The 20,335-nt window shown below is 41.3% G+C and overlaps 1 protein-coding gene across 3 annotated transcripts in view; it reads right to left on the bottom strand.

Annotated features, from left to right (window-relative positions):
* The window catches only part of LIN54 (lin-54 DREAM MuvB core complex component), a 22,270-nt gene extending 14,389 nt beyond the window's left edge, over positions 1–7,881 (bottom strand). Inside the window, exons 1-3 of one of the 3 annotated variants that reach the window (XM_015832388.1) lie at positions 7,861–7,881; positions 4,710–4,830; positions 1,985–2,130 (exon numbers count right to left, since the gene is read on the bottom strand). In XM_015832388.1, the coding sequence (XP_015687874.1) occupies positions 1,985–2,130; positions 4,710–4,830; positions 7,861–7,881 (288 nt within the window). Of the gene's footprint in view, positions 1–1,984; positions 2,131–4,709; positions 4,831–7,197 lie in introns of all 3 variants that reach the window. The other 2 variants (XM_015832386.1, XM_015832387.1) reach the window with 2 other exon arrangements.
* Positions 7,882–20,335: the final 12,454 nt, after the last annotated feature.

Raw genomic sequence — 20,335 nt, forward strand, 5'->3', positions numbered from 1 at the left:
TCTTCGTTAAACTAGACATACCCAATTCCAGCAACCGTTCCTTATATGTTTTAGCCTCCAGTCCCCTAATCATCTTTGTTGCTCTTCTCTGTACTCTTTCTAGAGTCTCAACATCTTTTTTACATCGTGGTGACCAAAACTGGATGCAGGATTCCAAGTGTGGCCTTACCAAGGCATTGTAAAGTGGTATTAACACTTCGTGTGATCTTGATTCTATCCCTCTGTTAATGCAGCCCAGCACTGTGTTGGCCTTTTTGGCAGCTGCAGCACACGGCTGGCTCATATTTAAGTGATTGTCCACTAGGACTCCGAGGTTCCTCTCACAGTTACTACTATTGAGCAAGGTACCCCCTATACTATACCTGTACAGGAAGGAAAGAAAGCATGAAAGCAAGCAAGCAAGCAAGCAAGCAAGCAAGCAAGCAAGCAAGCAAGCAAGCAAGCAAGCAAGCAAGAAAGAAAGCAAGCAAGCAAGCAAGCAAGCAAGCAAGCAAGCAAGCAAGCAAGCAAGCAAGCAAGCAAGAAAGGAAAGAAAGAAAGAAAGAAAGAAAGAAAGAAAGAAAGAAAGAAAGAAAGAAAGAAAGAAAGAAAGAAAGAAAGAAAGAAAGAAAGAAAGAAAGAAAGAAAGGAAGGAAGGAAAGAAAGCAAGAAAGAAAGAAAGCAAGCAAGAAAGAAAGAAAGAAAGAAAGAAAGAAAGAAAGAAAAGAAAGAAAGAAAGGAAGGAAAGAAAGAAAGAAAGCAAGAAAGCAAGAAAGAAAGAAAGAAAGAAAGAAAGAAAGAAAGAAAGAAAGAAAGAAAGAAAGAAAGAAAGAAAGAAAGAAAGAAAGAAAGAAAGGAGACAATCACTCGTGCCTGAAGCTATGCAATGCTGCAAATCACAATCAACAGGCTCTCAGAACGGGACTCAAATCAGTGTGTACCTGAGCAGTTGTACTGTTAGATACAGCCTTTCCCGGGGAAGAGGGCGTTGAATGCTGCACTGTGAGAATCTGCTGTCCCAGGGCTACGTTTAGAGGAACACCAACTGTTTTCTGTGGGGAGCTTGGAGGCTGCGAGGCGACCGACACCACCGTTAGCTGCTGAACAGGGTCACACAAGTACAGAATCCCAACTTCAAAATGTGTATCACTGCAAATGCGTTAAGAGGTCAAGACTTTCCACAATATGGGTAGGATTGGGAGGCAAAATGAGCAAAATGCGGTGGGGCTGTTTTACTCTATTTTGAGAAAAAAAGTAAACCTATAATCAACTATGGAGGGGGGGAGGGAGAGGGGAAGAGAAGAAAGGAGGGAGGGGCAGTGGCAACTACAAGTCCGTTAAATCCAGAGTTTGCACTGCTGTATTAATGTACAGGTAGTCCTCGACTTAACGACCACAACTGAGCCCAAAATTTCTGGCGTTAAGCGAGACGGTTGCTCAATGAGCTTTGCCCCATTTTACAGTCTTTCTTGTTAAGTGAGTCACTGCACTTGTTAAGTTAGTAATGTGGTTGTGAAGTGAATCTGGGTCTTCCCCATTGACTTTGCTTGTCAGAAGGTCGCAAAAGGGGATCACACGATCCTGAGACACTGCAACCGTCACAAATCTGAGTATGTGGTCAAGCATCTGCATTTTGATCACGTGACCCCGGGGATGCTGCAACGGCCGTAAGTGAGAAAAACAGTCATGAGTCACTTTTTTTCAGTGCCGTTGTAACTTTGAATGGCCACTAAATGAATTATTTTAGGTCAAGGACTACCTGCATCTACATTCCTTCACCGACACAAATACTCTTTTCTGCCATATTCAATTTTATTCGGAGGAGTTGTGAACTTCCCTTTAGCACATATTCCCATGGCAGAACGATGCCGGAGAGCAGATGATTCTAAAATAGCTGAAAACAGTCAGAGCCCTTTAGAAAGTCCATTTCAAAATCACACTAGCTTAGTTTAAGTGGAAAATACCAATTCACTGCAATATAAAAGCAATTGAAATATAAGTTTACCTTGTTTGGTGATTTCAAAGGAGAGATTGCAATCTTATTTGAGGCCTCCTGTATTGTGGAACTTAAAGTTGTCCCAATAACGCCGCTTTCTGAAATAGTTACAGTTTTGGGGGGTGTCCCTGGAGCAGTCTGTGTAAGAACTCTACCTGTAGAAAAACAGAGAGAGTTATAATCTTATTCATCTTCCCAGCTGATAAAGCGCAAGATTTTCTGGTAAAGGCATTAAACCCTTTCCATGCACTACAGGAATTGGTTTTTAAGGCAGACCGCTTAACTTTAAAAATAAACATACAATTTAAATTTAAACTGCCTGCAATCATCATTTTGTGGCACTATAAAATATATTATATACTTCACTGAATTATCTCTCTTTCTTGAATAGCCTACCTACTTGCTTTATTTATTTTTAAAAAAAACAATACTTTGGCAATCAAAAACAAAATGGGTCTTTACCTAAAAAGCCACCAAGTAAGCAGACATCCCAAACAGCAGTTAAAAAGAAAACACTTTTTCGCCTAAGTAGAGAATCACCCACATTGCTAAAAAAAACACAACCCCACTATTCTCTTTTGAACAAGTACAATTTTTATAGTAATGCATCTTAGTATAATCCCAAATGCTGATGCAATTTTGATTATGATCTTAAGAATTTGTTAAACGTCCTAAAAGACAAATCAGATTTGTATTAATCTGATCAAATGTTGCCCAGTCACCCCAAACGGTGAGAGGGTGGTATACAAATACAAAATTTAATAAATAAAATATTCAAGATAAATTTATATCAGAATTTAACTCCCTTTCTTCTGCAGCCCACCTCTCCTATGTACATTTTGTAATTGAATCTGCAAATGTTTGCCCTATATTTCCTCAGTAGTAAGAAAGAGAAACAATTAACCTTGATTGTTAAGAGTGATTGTATGACTATTTTTTCCCTTGGACAAAAGAAAAAAGTAAATAATTCCACACATTGTTGCACTGAAAATTTCCTAAGAAAAGATTGATCTTTTGCTCTAATGCAAAAATAAGTATGCTGAAATGTGGCAGTAATGCTTCAAATAACATGTACAATCAATATATACTGATTTCTTAGCTGCAAAACTTGTCAATAATTCCAGATGGAATGACAGCATAATTCAAAGCCAACCAAGAATGCATTCCTGCACTTTATCACATATTCATAAAACTAGCAAGCTTTCTATATTTAGAACTTGGTAAGATGATTGCCCGGATTCCCACATAAACAGTCCAAGATCTGAACTTTTAAAGATAAGATGCTAAACTTTTATATACTTTCTACTTGGCTGGAGAACAAATCTTTTTATAGCTGGCATTCAAAGCACCTGTGCTTAGAATTTTTTTTTCTTTAAATCATAAAATAAATCAAGACATTACAAATCTGACTCCCTTTTACACTGAGTAATGCTCTAGAGCAGGGGTCCCCAAACCCCAGTCTGTGGGCCAGTACTGGTCCGTGGCATGCCAGCAACCGGTCCGCACAGACAAGCATCTGCGAGATGCAGTCAGCATACAAAATCACGCACCCTCTGGTACAAGGAAAAAAACCTCTCTCCAAGGAACCGGTCCCTGGTGCCCAAAAGGTTGGGGACCTCTGCTCTAGAGCAAGGTTTCTCAACCTTGGGGACTTTTAAGAGGAATGGACTTCAACTCATCTTAGCTGGCTGGGGAATTCTGGGAGTTGAAGTTCACCCCAAGGTTGAGAAACACTGCAGTCTAGAGCAACTTTCCTCAAAGTAACACCATCCAGGTGTTTGGACGACAACTCCACGAATTCCCAGCCAGCATCCGAATATATGCCTTGGTTAAGGCCACACTTGGAATACTGCATCCAGTTTTGGTCACCACGATGTAAAAAAGATGTTGAGACTCTAGAAAGAGTACAGAGAAGAGCAACAAAGATGATTAGGGGACTGGAGGCCAAAGCATATGAGGAAAAGCTGCTGGAATTGGGTATGTCTAGTTTAATGAAGAGAAGGACGAGGGGGGACAGGATAGCCGTGTTCCAATATCTCAGGGGCTGCCAGAAACAAGAGGGGGGTCAACCTATTCTCCAAAGCGCCTGAAGGCAGGACAAGAAGCAACGGGTGGAAACTAATCAAGGAGAGAAGCAACCTAGAACTAAGGAGAAACTTCCTGACAGTTAGAACAATTAACCAGTGGAACAACCTGCCTCCAGAAGCGGTGAATGCTCCAACACTGGAAGTTTTTATGAAGAGACTGGACAGCCATTTGTCTGAAATGGTATAGGGTTTCCTGCCTGAGCAGGGGGTTGGACTAGATGCCCTCCAAGGTCCCTTCCAACTTTTATTTTTACTATTATTACTACTATTATCATTATCATTATATGCCTGAACAGCATCTCTTCTAGTGTAGTTTTCCCCAATCTCAGTGCCCTCCAAAGGCAGGGACCAACTCCCAGACTTCCCCCATCAGGTATATTCTGCAGCGTTGAAGCTTAAATATCTGGAAAGAACCTAGACTGAGGAAAGCCATTCCGGGGCTTCCCATAACCTAATGCTCTGCTCTCCCAATGCCTGTAGGTAAAATTGTTTCGACAAATTTCAAGAAACCAGGAGTGAAAAAGGACAGAGAATCCACCACGAAATCAAAATCCATCAAATGTCACTTTATACTGCATTTACCTGTAACTCACTGGGCAAATGCCACAACATAAACAAACCATTAATAAATATATTCAGATATAAACCTGCAATGACTGGTGATACTTGAGTTGTCTGCCCCATAACTGCCTTGCTATTGATTGGTTTGGTGATGATGAGTTTCGTTATCAATGGGGCTGAAGTTGGTGTCCTGGCTTTCTTAGCAATCTGGAAAACAAGGAGAAATCCAGTGACCCATCATTTCTTAAGAAGTGAGCCCAAACTACTTAGAAGCAAGGGGGAACCACCCCTGACCCAACTCCACTGAAACCCCCACCCCAAACCCCCACCCCCCCAAAGTAAAACAACAGTTCAAACCTATCGCATGAAAGCTACATGGGTAGGACAAGCACAGATGGTCCTCGATTTACGACCACAGTTGAGCCCAGCATTTCTGCTGTGAAGTGAATTTTGCCCCATTTTGTGACCTTTTTGCCACAGTTGTTATGTGAATTGCTGCAGTCGATAAGTTGACAGCATGATTCCCCATTGACTTTGCTTGTCAAAAGATTGCAAAAGGGGATCACATGACCTTGGGACACAGTGACGGTCGTAAGTACGAACCAGTTGCCAAGCGTCTGAATTTTGATCACGCAATCATGGGGATGCCGCAAAGGTCGTAAGTGTGAAAAATGGTCGTAAGTCACTTTTTTCAGTGCCGTTCTAACTTTCAGTGGCCATTAAATGAACTGTTTTAAGTCGAGGACTACCTGAACATGCAGATGGGGGTGGGATGGGGTGGATTAGGAGTGTAATAGAGGGATGGGAGGCAAATAAAAAAAATGACTCAGTTAATAGATTCATACATTGGTTTGATTATTACATTTATATACTTTTATTATGAATAAGAATCTTCCCAAACTAGATTTAAAGCAAAAAAAAAAGCTGAAATTACACATTGGGTGAAGAAAATGTGAAAAGGAATGAAAACTGTATGTACAAGCACATACACGTAACGCAAAAATGTAAACCTCAGTTTAGCAGTTATTCATGGGCGTAACTATAAGCTCAAGACCTATAAGTCTTCATGCCTATTATGCCTGAAGAATATTCCTTTGGTTTGGGCCTGTTATGAAAAAGTTTTTTTAAAAAAAGATAATTGTAAATATAGACTAACCCACTTTTTTTTTTTTTTTTTGCTTTTTCATAATAAGCCAAAACCAAAGGAATATTTTTTCAGACATGGACATGAAGGTTTACAGTTCTTGAGTTTATAGTTACCCTCACGAATCGCTGCTAAACTGAGGTTTAAATTTTTGCATATGTTTATATGCTTGCACACCATAGTTGCCATTCCTTTCCACATTTTTTTTTCACAGTGTGTACTTTCATTCTTCACTGCACCTGAACAAGATCAGTCTTAAGGCTGGTCTTCAAACTGCCGATTTCCACTTTTAGTAATCATCTGATCAATCAATTTGGGGAACTGATCAACACACTAAGACTCTGAATCGCATGCCACATTAAAAACTATAGAAGCCAAAATGATAAGAAAAGAATAGGACAGGTCCCAGAGGGAAATATTCAAAGTAACAGATAAATCCCGAAAGAGGCTCACCGCCTCACCAAAATCAAGTCCCGGGGGAAAAGTAAATTTTCTAAAGTTTGGTAATTTGGGGGGAAGCACTTTCTGATATGTGCTGCTACAACCCCATCTCAGTGGACAGATAGTTTATTATTTAAAACTAGCTGTTCCCGGCCACGCGTTGCTGTGGCTCAGTCTGGTTAAATGGAAAAAAAAGAAAAGAGAAAGCTTTTACGTCCAACAGATGGCGCTGTGTTTTTTTTAAAAAGCATGTTTTTACCTGTCACAGGTGTGACAAATATATAATATAGGTATATAAAAACACGCGCGTATTCGAATGCAACGTTGTGTCAAAATTTCAAAGCAATCGGTGAAGAACTTTCGGAGATTTAAGATTTTGAACAAACGAACATTTACATTTTTATTTATATAGATTACTCATCATCTCTACTGCCTTTTAACATCCTTGCTCTAAAACAGTGATGGTGAACCTTTTAGAGACTGAGTGCCCAAACTGCAACCCAAAACCCACTTATGCATCGTCGGGTGCCGGGTGAGTGTGGCCATTGGGTGGGTGTGGCCCATTGGCTGGGCGTGGCTACGGTGGTAATCGCAGACTGGGTGGGACTAAAAAGTTCAATCAATCAATTCCAACTTTGTAAGATCTTTTTTTCCCCACGAGAAGTTGAAATTGACTGATTGATTGAACCTTTTTTTTTTTTTTGCGCACGGCGGCAGAGGCCTAAAGCGAAAAGGTTTTATAAAACCCAGCTGAAGGCCTAGGACTGGGGCGACGGCGCGCGTGCCCACAGAGAGGGCTCTGAGTGCCGCCTCTGGCACCCGTGCCATAGGTTCGCCACCACTGCTCTAAAACGTGCTTTTTATAGATTTATTGGGATTCTTTTACCTGGCCAGCTGTCCTCCACACCTACTGGCTGCCACCAAAGGGAATTCTCAATCGTACATTCATTTTATTGCAAAGGGAATAACTGTCAGAAATCTTTTCTTACCTGCACCGCTTTTAGCTGCTGGGTCTGCAGTACGGATGACTGGTTTGTGGCGTTTACCAGCTGGCACCCTGGAGTCAAGGTCGACACACCAATGATGGGTTTCACCTCCGACCTTCCTCCAATTGTGACCACCTTGAATTGCTGTGTTGGAACTTTGGAGTCACTTGCTTGTACTTGCGATGTGGTCTTCTGAGACTGTGACAGCTGGCTGTGGGGTAGCGCCAAGACAATCGGCTGTCCGGGCTTGCCCAGAGTTGTTACTATGAGTTTTTGACCTTCCTGCTTTATGGCCTGTTTACTAATTTTCAAGTCCGTGGCTTTGTTAAGAATGATTTGATTGGCTGATAGAGAGACTGGAGTCTGGGTGCCTAGTTTTTGGAGGCCGCTTTGAAAAGAAGGTTGGGCGGTCACACTGGCGTCAGATTTTACGAAGGCAGAATTGCCGGTAACGTGGCTAACACAATTGCTGGGCAATGCGACAGATTCCGTAGTGATTGATGACGTACTAGTAGCAGTAGGATCATCAGCAGAGCTTACGTTTGCTATTCCCTCCAGTTCTGTTTCCATAGGAATAGGGTCACCCACAATTACAGCTTGGATGCTCTCATCTTCCTCCAGTGTTATACCTGTGTCCATGATCTCCTCGGGGAGCAAGCTGTTCACTTCTGCTGACACAACCTCCATTTTGCAGATGTTGATGGTGGGTTCAAGAGAAGCCACTGCAGTGATATTTTTAAAAAAATGTTCAGTTTTCATGTCCCACAAAACTATATAACTTGAAACATCAGACGTGTCATAGCTGCACAGCATAGAACTGCGGAAGTGATATATTAGCAGCTGTGTATAAATACACCACTAGCATCCCCTCCCCCATTAGCTATCATTAATCTGTTAGCTAATAAGAATATTTACTAATTGTACTGAAAGGGAGATAGCTTAGAAGCCAGGAGCTTGAGCTGTAAATCAGGACATTCCCTGTTCTAATCACTTATTAGCCATAAATATATTGAATAATCTACAAGAAGATCTTTTTCAGCTTCAGCCAATCCGGGGGAGCTTTCCTCACTTCCAGCAGAATGCTTATGTTTTAAATGCAGAAAAACTCCCATCGGCAAAAGCATGACATACATTTGTGAATGAAAGATACTTTGATTTCGTATTACACTGGGAGGGGATGGTTAACCCATTACTCATCAAATATAAACCATAGCCAAATGGGAACTAATTTGTTTTAAAATAGCCTCCTTTGTTAACAAGGTAAGCTTTCATTATACCAAATCACTGGGCTGGCAGGATTTTTGTTGGAAATGACAGTATGTAGGGACAGGTTAGCCCAGGGGTAGGCAACCTTGGCTCTTTTATGACTCGTGGACTTCAACTCCCAGAATTCCTGAGCCAGCCATGCTGAGGGAAAAGGGAGAGGCTTCCAAGCTGAGCCATGCTGGCTCAGGAATTCTGGGAGTTGAAGTCCACGAGTCATAAAAGAGCCAAGGTTGCCTACCCCTGGGTTAGCCCATCCTCCTTCAACAGCAAACTCTCTGAAAGTGACCCCTGTATACAATATGTATAGATTTATTCAAAATCTTCCAATGGCACCAATCCTATATGAAGAGACTTGGGTTGGGGCAAGAAGGGGATCCTGTGGCTAGCCAAAGAGACACTATAACTTTATTTCTACAACACGAGTTATAGTGGTATTGTTATCCAGCTTTACGGAAGCAAAGCATTATAAAGAATGTTGGGGATTCATATTTAAATTCAATAGTTTGATGAAAAGTAAGGAGGGTACAAAATGCCTGACATGTTGACAAATGTCTAGATCGGACATTGGCGCAATGCAGCAGGGACAGTGATTCTGTGAAGTAGAAATAATTCCAATTACCTGAATTTCTTTTAAATCCTGCTTCACCTCAGTGCACCTCCAAAAGCATCATCGTGCAGCACCATCTGCTGAAGCTGCAAAAGATAACAATGTTTGTCACTTTCAGATCCATGCTATGTTGTCAGAATATTTTCCTTCACCTTTGATGGTTTTTTTTTGTCAAGGCCAATTACACATACACAATGTTGATATCCTCTCACAGTGCCTGAAGGCAGAAGGGGCCTGAACAAGAGGCTTCAGGTGATCCTGGCTAGACTGAGGGGCTTTAGGTTGTAGGGTCTTCTGGATTTGGAGATTTGGTCTCCCAGTGAGGTTGCATTGCCCTAAGCAAAGTGCAATCTGGGGGTCCTTCTGGACTCACAACTCCTGCAGGTTCGTCATGGCTAGGAGGGCCGTTTTGCAGCGTAGCATTGTCACCAGATGTGCCCATTTCCCAAATGGACTACTGTATTGTGCTCTATATGGGGCTGCCCTTCAAGAGCATCCAGGAACTTCAGCTAGTACAAAATGCAGAGGATTGTTTATGGAAATTCTCAATCATCCAGGTCATGGCTGTCCCAAAAGGCAAGTGGACTTTCATTTTTTTTTTCTTTGAAAACATTTCGCTTCTCACCCATGAAGTTTCTTAAAATTAGAAGTTAGAAGCAGTTTCAGTTAGAATTGAAGAAGCTTCTTGGATGAGAAACGAAACATTTTCCAAAAAAAAGGGGAGGGGTAAATGAAAAAAGCCCAGTTGCCTTTTGGAAAAAGCATTTTTGAGACACTGGCAGATGCCACATGCTATGCCTCTGATCCAGAGCTGAACTGGTTTCCACTTTGCTTTGGGTCCAATTCAATGTGCTGGTTATAACCTCTAAAGCCTACATGGTACGAGGCCAGGTTATTTGATGGAGGCATCTGCCTAGGAACATCTATCCATCATATCAGATCCAGCAGAAGCAGCATATTGTGGGTCCCTTCAGGCAGGGAGTGTATCAGATAGGACCTAGGAAGAAAGCTTTTTCTGCCATAGCCCCTGACCTGTGAAACACCATTCTCTACAAGGTGAGGCTGTCCCCAAGTTGCTTTCAGAAGGCTAATAAAACATGGGTTGATCAAGCCTGGGGATATCATAATAGAGCAGAGCGTGCTATGAGTTAATAGAAAGTACTCTGTGTATGTTTTACCACCATTTTGTTGTTTTATTTGTTTCTATCTTAAAAAAAAATAATTTAAATACTTTTAATGGGTTTCTATTATTCTTATTCTTATTCTTATTAATGCAGACCAGAATACAGATAGTCCTTGATTTACGACCACAATTGAGCCCAAAATTTCTGTTGCTAAGCAAGACTGGTGTAAACGAGTTTTGCCCTATTTTACAACCTTTCTTTGCCACAATTGTTAAGTGAATCATTGCGGTTGTTAAGCTGGTAACGTGGCTGTTAAGTGAATCTGGCTTCCCCTATGACTTTGCTTGTCAGATGATCACATGACCCCCGAGACTCTGCAACTGTCATAAATGTGAATTGGTTGCCAAGTGTATGAATTTTGATTACATGGCCTAGAACAGGGGTAGGCAACCTTGGCTCTTTTATGACTCGTGGACTTCAACTCCCAGAATTCCTGAGCCAGCCATGCTGAGGGGAAAGGGAGAGGTTTCCAAGCTGAGCCATGCTGGCTCAGGAATTCTGGGAGTTGAAGTCCACGAGTCATAAAAGAGCCAAGGTTGCCTACCCCTGGCCATGGGGATGCTGCAACGGTCGTAAGAGTGAAAAATGGTCATATCGCTTTTTTCATTGCCGTTTTAACTTCGAACGGTCACTAAATGAACTGTTGTAAGTCGAGGACTACTCGTAACTATATCAGGTGAGGGGGCTATACAAATGTAATTCAATAATAAATAAATAAATGTTCTGGAAACCGTTATAAAAATCTGGAGTTTTATTAGCTGTGTGATAGTCTTTTACTGAAACACTTTTAAAAAGCAAAGATATCCCCCCCCCCAAAAAATACCACTCAGAATTACTGGCAGTTGGGAAGCATACGTTCAATGAATTATTAAATTATTATTATTAAAAGATTGTGTCACTAATACAGTTTTAGATGTGAATCACAGCGCTAGTTATTGCAAGAGTATTTCAAATGCATTTTTCACTGAGAAATGCACGTGGTTAATGAGGTATTGAGGAACAAAGGGGGGATCATAATTTTCCGAATGAAAATTATGGTCCTCATTTTGTTCCTCATAATTTTCATTTTCAAATGACAATTATGACCCTGATTTGAGAGCAGTTTAAAGAGCAGTTTATCCAAGCACCAGTAATAATTTATTGCCCACAGTAGTCAATTAGTTTACAATCAACCAGGGCAGGGATGGGAAACTTTTTGATGGCTACACATATGTTTCAGCATCAAGGTATAAAAACAGGAGTACAGACAATACAAAGTGGGTTGGGCATGACTTTTTAAAGTGAAGTTCTTAAAGAGTTTCAGGATTTTCTTTTTTAAAAAATTCTTAAATCCTTTTTTTTATACTGAGCATTTATTATATCAAAATGGAGGAAATCATGCCATTCATTTCAGCAACTACAGTCAGGATTGGCTCTGAAACTACCACACACAAAAAAATAATAATAATCTATCTGAGGAAAGGGGTTCAAGGGCTACATGCGGACAGACAGATAGCATATTTACATATTAAATAAATTATTGCGTAATTTGTTAACCATAGAAGAAAAATGTGGCAGCTTGTTTTGTTCATAATGCCTTGGTTTTCATAATTTCGAAAGCTGATGTACATTTTAACTGGATATACCACTCAGAAGCTTACTGTATTATTTAAAAAAAAATCTATAAAAATTATTCCTCTTCTGAAAGACCCTCCTGTTTTTTCAAAACCTGACTTCAGAATCTGAGTTGGAAAACAAAGAAAAAATCCTAACAAGAGAACAGGTAGGCATTTTAATTGTTGGCTATGGTGGGTTCAAATGGATCTTTATTTTTAAAGAGTGCTTATTTTAAGCACTGATTTTCGTAGAGAGTGTATATTATCATGTACTAGAATACCCACTAGGAAGTTTTGACTTAGAGGAAACACAACAATCTTGTATAATTGAGATGTGTGGGTATCTGTGTTGTACATATGAAAATAGTCGGTTGTATGTCTACCCAATTTAACATCCATCAAACAAGGATGTTATTTTTTTTTTCAACTAGATTTCATCAGAAAATTTATTTTATACAGAAGTCTTTCTGTACAGGCAACATTATCCTAGATATCAGAGTACATGGATGGTTGCATTTAGTTCCTCAAAGTTAATTGTTAATACCAAAGAGGCTACAACAGACTATTTATATAAAATTCTCATGCATAATTAAAGGCTTATCTACAAAGTATTCTCATACTTTGTATGAAATACTAATAGTTTGGTCACTGATTAAAAAGGTTATTTATAGAAATGTAATCATACATATGGCTGTCAATAATGCATGCTGACCTATTTCAAAAACTATACTTGAAAACATGAAAGGCAGAATCTGTTAAATCCAACTATTTTGTAGCTATATTACTAAATAACATCTGAAAGTTTTATGCCAATTAGCAAAGTATTTGAAGTACATACTATTGTGCTACTAGTCTTCTGTAGATCCCGTGTATTAAGATGTGTTGTGTTACATAGAATCATGTCTGTATTTATAGTGGTATGATTTCTAATATAAGCCCAAAATAAATCATACTATGCTTAAGTGCTATGTGCAAAAATTACTTTAGGAAAGGAACAGGAAAGAAAGATACTCCTTAGATTCCACAAACTAGTCTGATAAGATAATAGATCAGACAGACTGAATGCATTACACAAGGAAAACTCTACTTTATGGTCTGCTCCCAGAATTAACACTTTCTAGAGATAAAGCCAGCCTTGTGGCATCTAAAAGACAAATAAGTTGATAATAGCCTCCACAGATTCTGTTTTATACTTTTTGAATATTATCATACTGACATAAAACACATGCATAGATAAGGATAGAAGAAACAGCAAAGAAAGGTGAAACAGAGGGCAAAAAGCCTAATTATCTACAGATAGCAACTATTTACAAAACATCTTTTCATCAGTGACCTAATTAACATATTACATTAAGGAGCTTTAAAACCCTTTGTTTCTGTGCAATCCATGGACAGAACTAAGTCACTGCATGAATATGTAGCTCACATATTTGGCAATGAAATTGCTCTTTGTAATTTGGGGGGATTTAAGAGTAGATTCTTCAACTCAATGATAGAAAGTCCTGGAAATGTAAAACATTCCTTATTTGTTTAAGGGTGTTGACATTTTTTAGTTCAGTGTCCATTTGGTATTTAAACCAGGCAGTTAATTCTACATAGAGTGCTGACATATCAAGGGTTGCTGACATATCAAGATACAATCAAACGGTAAATTGACGATTTGTGGGCATATAAAATTATGACTTAGAGTAGTGTTGCTAGTTTAAATATAAATCTGGGTATGCTGCAAAGCTTGGTTCTTGTGTTTATATCAATGTGGCTTGTTCTACTGTTGCTGATAATTTGTTATAGGCTGGTTGGTTGACTACATACAAGTACATACTACCAGCCATAGATAACACCATTCTCTTCTTTGGTTTACTGTACAGCATCCCCAGTCACATGACCATGATTCAGAGACTTGGCAAACGGCTCACAATTACAATGGACACAGTATTCTGCAGTCACGATTGCCATTTATGAACTTCACTGATGGCTTCTGACAAGCTGGTAGGGAGTTACAAATAGTGATCACGTGACACTGCACGTAACAACTTGATTCACTTAATGACACCAACCAGAACTGCTGCAACTGCTGTCAGAAGTTGGTGTGCTTAGGTGACATCATGCTTTACAATTGCATTGTTTGCGATATTGCTTCTCCCCATCACTACCTGTAAATCTATTCTAATTGTCATACGTTTTGAGATTTCATGTTCAGGCTTATCCATGTTTATTTATTTTATTTATTTATTACATTTTTATATCACCCATTTCACCTAAGTGAATCTGGGCAGTTAACAGACAGAATATATGTTTTTTTTAAAAATAGAAACATGATATTTGGATGTATTTTACTTAAGATTAGCCCAATATTACATATACTGTATCTTACTGTTGTTAACAAGGATTACTTGGGAATCTAATCTAACTGAGATAGGGTTTGAGATTTTAAGCTTAGCAATGTATATTACAGGTAAAAAACAGATTGCATAGTTTCTGAAAATGTAAAAGTATTTTACTTAAGAATATAACATATATCAAAAACAGGCAAGTAATCTGCAGACTATATTGGTTTCCACTTTATAGCATACAATATAAAGTTTATATAATTATCTAAACATAAACAGTTCTCCTATAGTTCTGCGAAAGTGCATTTAAAAACAAAAAAGATAAGAAATACTCCATCAAATACTAAAGTACCTGGAATTCAAAACTAAGCACAGTTCTTTTCTACACTGGTTACATGCCTTATGCCAGGGGTCTTCAAACTTGGCAACTTGAAGACTTGTGGACTTCAACTTCCAGAATTCCTCAGCCAGCCCTGAGGAATTGAAGTCCACAAGTCTTCAAGTTGCCAAGTTTGAAGACCCCTGCCTTATGCTGTATATTATACTTAAATAATTTGCAATGCCTTATATATTTGTGTTTTATGTATTATTTTAGTATGAGGCCCTTTAAATACAACTGTAGAAGAGGAAAATAATAAAAGAATCCTTTGTTTACATTATCAGGTATTTTATTTCTAATATATCGCTTGAACATACAATTTCTAATTATTTTGGGGTACAAAAATCACTCCTATAACATTTAATCACATTATAAGATCTATAAAATAGAACGGCTCCAAAAGTTCAAAATAGCGGAAGAGCTACAGATTCATAGAAAAATGGTTCTACCCTGAAGTAAGCTAAACAACAAGGGTGAGATTAATTTGTTGCACCTTAAGACTGAGCTGTTAAAATAAAAATGTTTTTCTTCCAGAGGCATTCTGTGGAATAATTATCATTCCTCTACTATGGCATTTTTTGCCAGGAACAGGGGCTGCCCTAAAATCACCCTAGGCATCCACAGCCTCCTATTTAAAAAAAAGGGGAGAAACTTTTCTTTTACCAGTTCATTTATTGATGGCTACGCTGAGCTTTCTTCGCTTTTGTCAAAAGTTAATGAGGGTTTTTTTAAAAAAATAAATAAATAAATTTTAAATAGGAACAGCCCAATACAGGCGGAAGCTTTCTTTGCTGTCCCCAAAAGTGCTAATTGAAAGAGATGACTTTGAAACACACCTATGAAGGTAGCAAGAGCAGCTACGAAAATGAGTTTTTAACCACCCTTTTGGGTCCCACAAGCACTTTCAAAATACACACATTCACTACTCTGTACAGCAAAAAAAAAAAAAAAAAAAAAAAGGATGAAGAGTACTTCCCGGGTAACTGAGAGTGATCGGCAAGCCCTAGAAGCAGGGGTAGGCAACCTTGGCTCTTTTATGACTCGTGGACTTCAACTCCCAGAATTCCTGAGCCAGCCATGCTGAGGGGAAAGGGAGAGGTTTCCAAGCTGAGCCACGCTGACTCAGGAATTCTGGGAGTTGAAGTCCACGAGTCATAAAAGAGCCAAGGTTGCCTACCCCTGGCCTAGGCCTAGGCCGCTTTATGACTCGTGGACTTCAACTCCCAGAATTCCTGAGCCAGCATGGCTCAGCTTGGAAACTCTCCCTTTCCCCTCAGCATGGCTGGCTCAGGAATTCTGGGAGTTGAAGTCCACGAGTCATAAAAGAGCCAAGGTTGCCTACCCCTGGCCTAGGCACATGACTGCTTAGAGTGGAGAAGTTGGTAGCGTTCCTATCTGTGCAGAGACACATTTTTCACAGGGATGCATTGGAGGATTCCCCTCCCCCCCCCCGTTTTTTCCCCCTGCCACACACATACTTTGGAATTCAGTCTTTTGTTAACCAACTTCTCTTCCTCCGCACCAATTTTGGTCCCATTCACTTTTACTTTTGGAGAGATCTCCTGTCGATTGGATAGATAAGATATTTACACAGAGCTATGAATCTCTTTCCATATTTTTTTTTCTAGAACTCTATTGGGCTCGCTAGACAGATTTTAAAAAAAAGGACCGAATTAAATTTTTCTAGCCTCTATTGGGCTGGATAGATTAAAAAGGACTGAATTAAATTTAGATAATAATAATAATAATAAAGTTGGAAGGGACCTTGGAGGTCATCTAGTCCAACCCCCTGCTCAGGCAGGAAACCGAGAGCGATCGGCAAGCCCTAGGAGCAGGGGTAGTCAACCTTGGGCTCTTTTATGACTCGTGGACTTCAACTCCCAGAATTCCTGAGCCAGCTAAGGCTGGCTCAGGAATTCTGGGAGTTGAAGTCCACGAGTCATAAAAGAGCCAAGGTTGACTACCCCTGCGCCCTAGAGCCTGCATTCCTCCGTAAAGAAGGCCACCGCCATCACCCCCAGCCCCGGGGAGCCCCAGCCTCCCAGCCGACCCTGACCTGGACAGCTCTCCGTCGGCCCCGGGGAAGACAATTAGGCCCCGAGAGCTCCCAACCCCTTTTCCCAGCAGCCCAAGCCGGGCCGCTTCGGGGTACGTGCAAACACCTGCCTCCAAAGCAGGACCCGCTCGGATCGGCGTCAGCCTCCGCGGCCGGCGCCTCCGGAGCTCGCCAGGCTCTCTCGCTCTCACCCTCTCTCCGGCAGGCAGCCGCCAGAGTCCTCCCGGGCGGGCCGGTGCCAGCTCCCGGGGTAGGCAGGGAGGGGGGCGTCCCGCCGGGAGGGGTCTGCCCAAGCTGGGGGAGCGGCCGACGGGCGGCTGGCAGAGCCTCTTCAGGCTGCTGAGCTCCTGCCTCCGGAATGTCAAGGGCCGGGATAGGATTTCGAAAGATCCGCCATTTTCACGTCGTCATCACCCTCGCAGCCCAGCTCCGCAGCCACCCCGGCCTCCTCCTCCTCCTCCTCCTCCCTCCGGGCTCGAACCCGCCCCGCCGAGGGAAGCCCTCCCACCGGCAGGAAAGGAGGACCGGGGGAAGAGGGCCCTTGCAGCCTCCGGCCTCCCTGCCCGGAGGCAGCCCAGCAGCTGCGCCCCGAGACGAAAGCGCGGCTGGCGGGGTGGGGTGGGGGTCGAGGCGAGACCCGCTCCCGAAAGGCCGCCGGGCGGATCGGCCGCCTCGGGTCCCGCGGCACCTTAAACGGGCTGTCGCGGTTTGCACAATTGGGAAAAAAGTGGCGGATTGACGAGCCGGAGCTTTCGTCTTGAATAGACCGGGCAGTTCTTGCTCAAGGTCCAGTTGAAAATGGGACGGAGAGTAATTTTAAACTCTAGAGCAGGGCTTTTTCAACCTTTTCACCCATTGTACCACTTTTAGGATATGGCAACATCCAAGTACCACCAGGCGCCTAGCAAGGTGTCAAAAACTTGATGACCCCCCCCAAAAAGGAAAAAAATGATGAAGTACAGGTAGTCCTCGACTTACAACAGTTCACTTAGTGCAGTGGTGGCGAACCTATGGCACGGGTGCCAGAAGCGGCACTCAGAGCCTTCTCTGTGGGCACATGCACTGTCGCCCCAGTCCTTGGCCTTTAGCTGGGTTTTATAAAACCTTTTCGTTTTAGGCCTCTGCTGCCTTGTGCAAAAAAAAAAAAAAAGTTCAATCAGTCAATTTCAACTTCTCGTGGGAAAAAAAAGATCTTGCAAAGTTGGAATTGATTGATTGAACTTTTTAGTCCCACCCAGTCTGCCGTTACCACTGCAGCCACACCCACCCAATGGGCCACACCCAGCCAATGGGCCACACCCACCCAGCACCCGATGATGCATAAGTGGGTTTTGGGTTGCAGTTTGGGCACTCGGTCTCTAAAAGGTTCGCCATCACTGACTTAGTGACTGTTCGAAGTTACAATGGCACCGAAAAAAGTGCCCCTCAATCCACAGCCGAGCAAGACACCTGCCTGCCCGCCCGGCAGCGCTTTTCCTCCTGTCTGGGGTTTCCATTGTTGTGAGGCATTTCTGTTGAGGATTGGCAGTGGGGGTGGGTTAGGGGGGTGTTTGTTTTTTATTCTCCTCCCCCCCCCCGTCTGCTGGGTGGTTGCAGCAGGTTTTGGTCACTTCACATGACCCTGGGACACTGTGACCGTCATAAATATGAATCAGTTGCCAAGCATCTGAATGTAAATCACAAGACCCTGGAGATGCTGCAACATTCCAGCTGATCGGCGCTTCTTCTGGGCTCAGCAGAAGCGCCAGGATCAGTGCTGCTTTCCAGCTGGAGCCTGGCGCTGATCCTGGCGCTTCCACTGAGCCCTGATAGCCCTGCAGCTCCAACCATCTCTTGCTCAGGCTTGTGCGGTGCTGCCACCGGTTCAGCTCATTCCCCTCCCCCACTACCACTTTTCTAGGATGGTCGCGTACCACCTGCCAGGTGCCAATGTACCACAGGTGGTACCCGTACCACTGGTTGAAAAGCCCTGCTCTAGAGAGTCGGGGAGTGTGTGTGTGGGGGGGGGGGGTATCAAACAGTTGATGTTAACAGAAAACTAACCTTTAAGATGTAGTGTAGAAATGCGAGAGCAAAAATACAGTGCAGGTGTTACAGGGTTTTTTTAAAAAATCCTGTGTATTATGGTATCTCAAAAAAAATATTTACTTGGGTCACCTGCAAAAATCCTCAAGAATGAAACTCAAATCAGCAGAGCAAACTAAAGCAAAACCGAAAACAAGGAAGAATTACAGAGCTTGAGTGAACTAACACAATCCATATTTACTCAGAAGTAAAGCTGACAGCTATGAAGATGCACAAAGAATTTGAGCCTTGGATTTTTTTTTATTGACAGGCACTGCTTCAATAAGCAGTTAGCATACCTCTTAATAGTCAAATGAAAATGGCACTGCAGTAGGACAAATGTTTAACCCATGAATGTATTCAAGGTATTCTGTAAATCACAAGAGAAAAATTGTAAAGCCAATGCTCTGTCACAGATAAACACAAGCATAAATACTGGGCCCACACTGTACGCTAGCAATAAATATGTGATTCCCAGTTGTTGCCAAATTACAACAATTTAACATCTGGGCAAATTTTGGTTTCCCTTCTGTGTACTAGGTTCTCATCAGCATAAATAATCTTGCCAAACCATTGGCTGCAACAATCATATCAACAAAAACTTCATGGAAAATTCTGTATATGCTAAGCTTACTGTACATGTTTATCAGTCTTATAATTTTACAGCAGTTATAATCTGAATACCGTCGCCTGCATGCTAAAATAGGATAAAAGCCTGATTCCATTTCCTACATTGGCATTAATCCAGAGGGAACAAAATAGATCCCATCAGAAGAGAATTTATGTAGCTCTGGGTCGAACTGTGGAGTTCTTGGTGCATTCCACTCCATTGAATGGAAGTCAAATTTTACTTTTACCTTGGTGTCACTTACTTTTTCATGTCTAGTCCCTGGCATGTCAATGAAAGGACAAGCACAGTCCTTGGACTGAAAAAATTACACAGCCTTATTAAAGGATCTTAATATGCCACTATTATTTGGCTCTAAGTACTCTGTAGATTTACCTCAACTTCCCAATATCATTTTCACAGTCAACACAGTAATAAAGCAACTTATTAGACAACATTCATATTGGTTTTCAAATATATTTTACATAGTCTTCCACTCACCCACAATGAGTGGCTTTATATAAACCTATTTGGTCATTGGGTTATCTATTGTTTTCTGAGGAATGGATCATCATAGTTTCAGAAGTTACTACTAATTCTATGGCACTGAAATGTTCTTGCCAAAAGTAGGAGAAAAAGACATCTATTTATGATAAGAACAAATTGAGATTCCTTTAATAGCAAATAAAACCTCTCGTTTTCTTTTTACAAAACAGACCTGTTTTCTGAATCCTGATTAGATAATAAAAATAAGACAGCACACGAGATACAGTAAGAATGGTCTGCAAAACCAGACAAGTATAGAAAATGGTACTAAAATATGATGAGAGTGCCCAGCAGATTTGCTTATGTTCCTTTTTCTTTAGTAGCAAGTCTTTCTTTGATTTCCTTTTCTGCACCTGGAATAAGGTGGCTGACACACACACACACATACCCAAAGGATATGACAGGGTATAGATATCTATGTATGCAAACAACATTTATTTTAACCTTTCCCCCTTCCTCTTTCACAAAAAGTAAAAATGAAAAAAAAAAGCAAAGACTTTTTCCGAC

Source organism: Protobothrops mucrosquamatus, unplaced genomic scaffold, assembly GCF_001527695.2.
Source record: "Protobothrops mucrosquamatus isolate PMUCROS unplaced genomic scaffold, P.Mucros_1.0 scaffold3, whole genome shotgun sequence".
NCBI classification, from domain to species: domain Eukaryota; kingdom Metazoa; phylum Chordata; class Lepidosauria; order Squamata; family Viperidae; genus Protobothrops; species Protobothrops mucrosquamatus.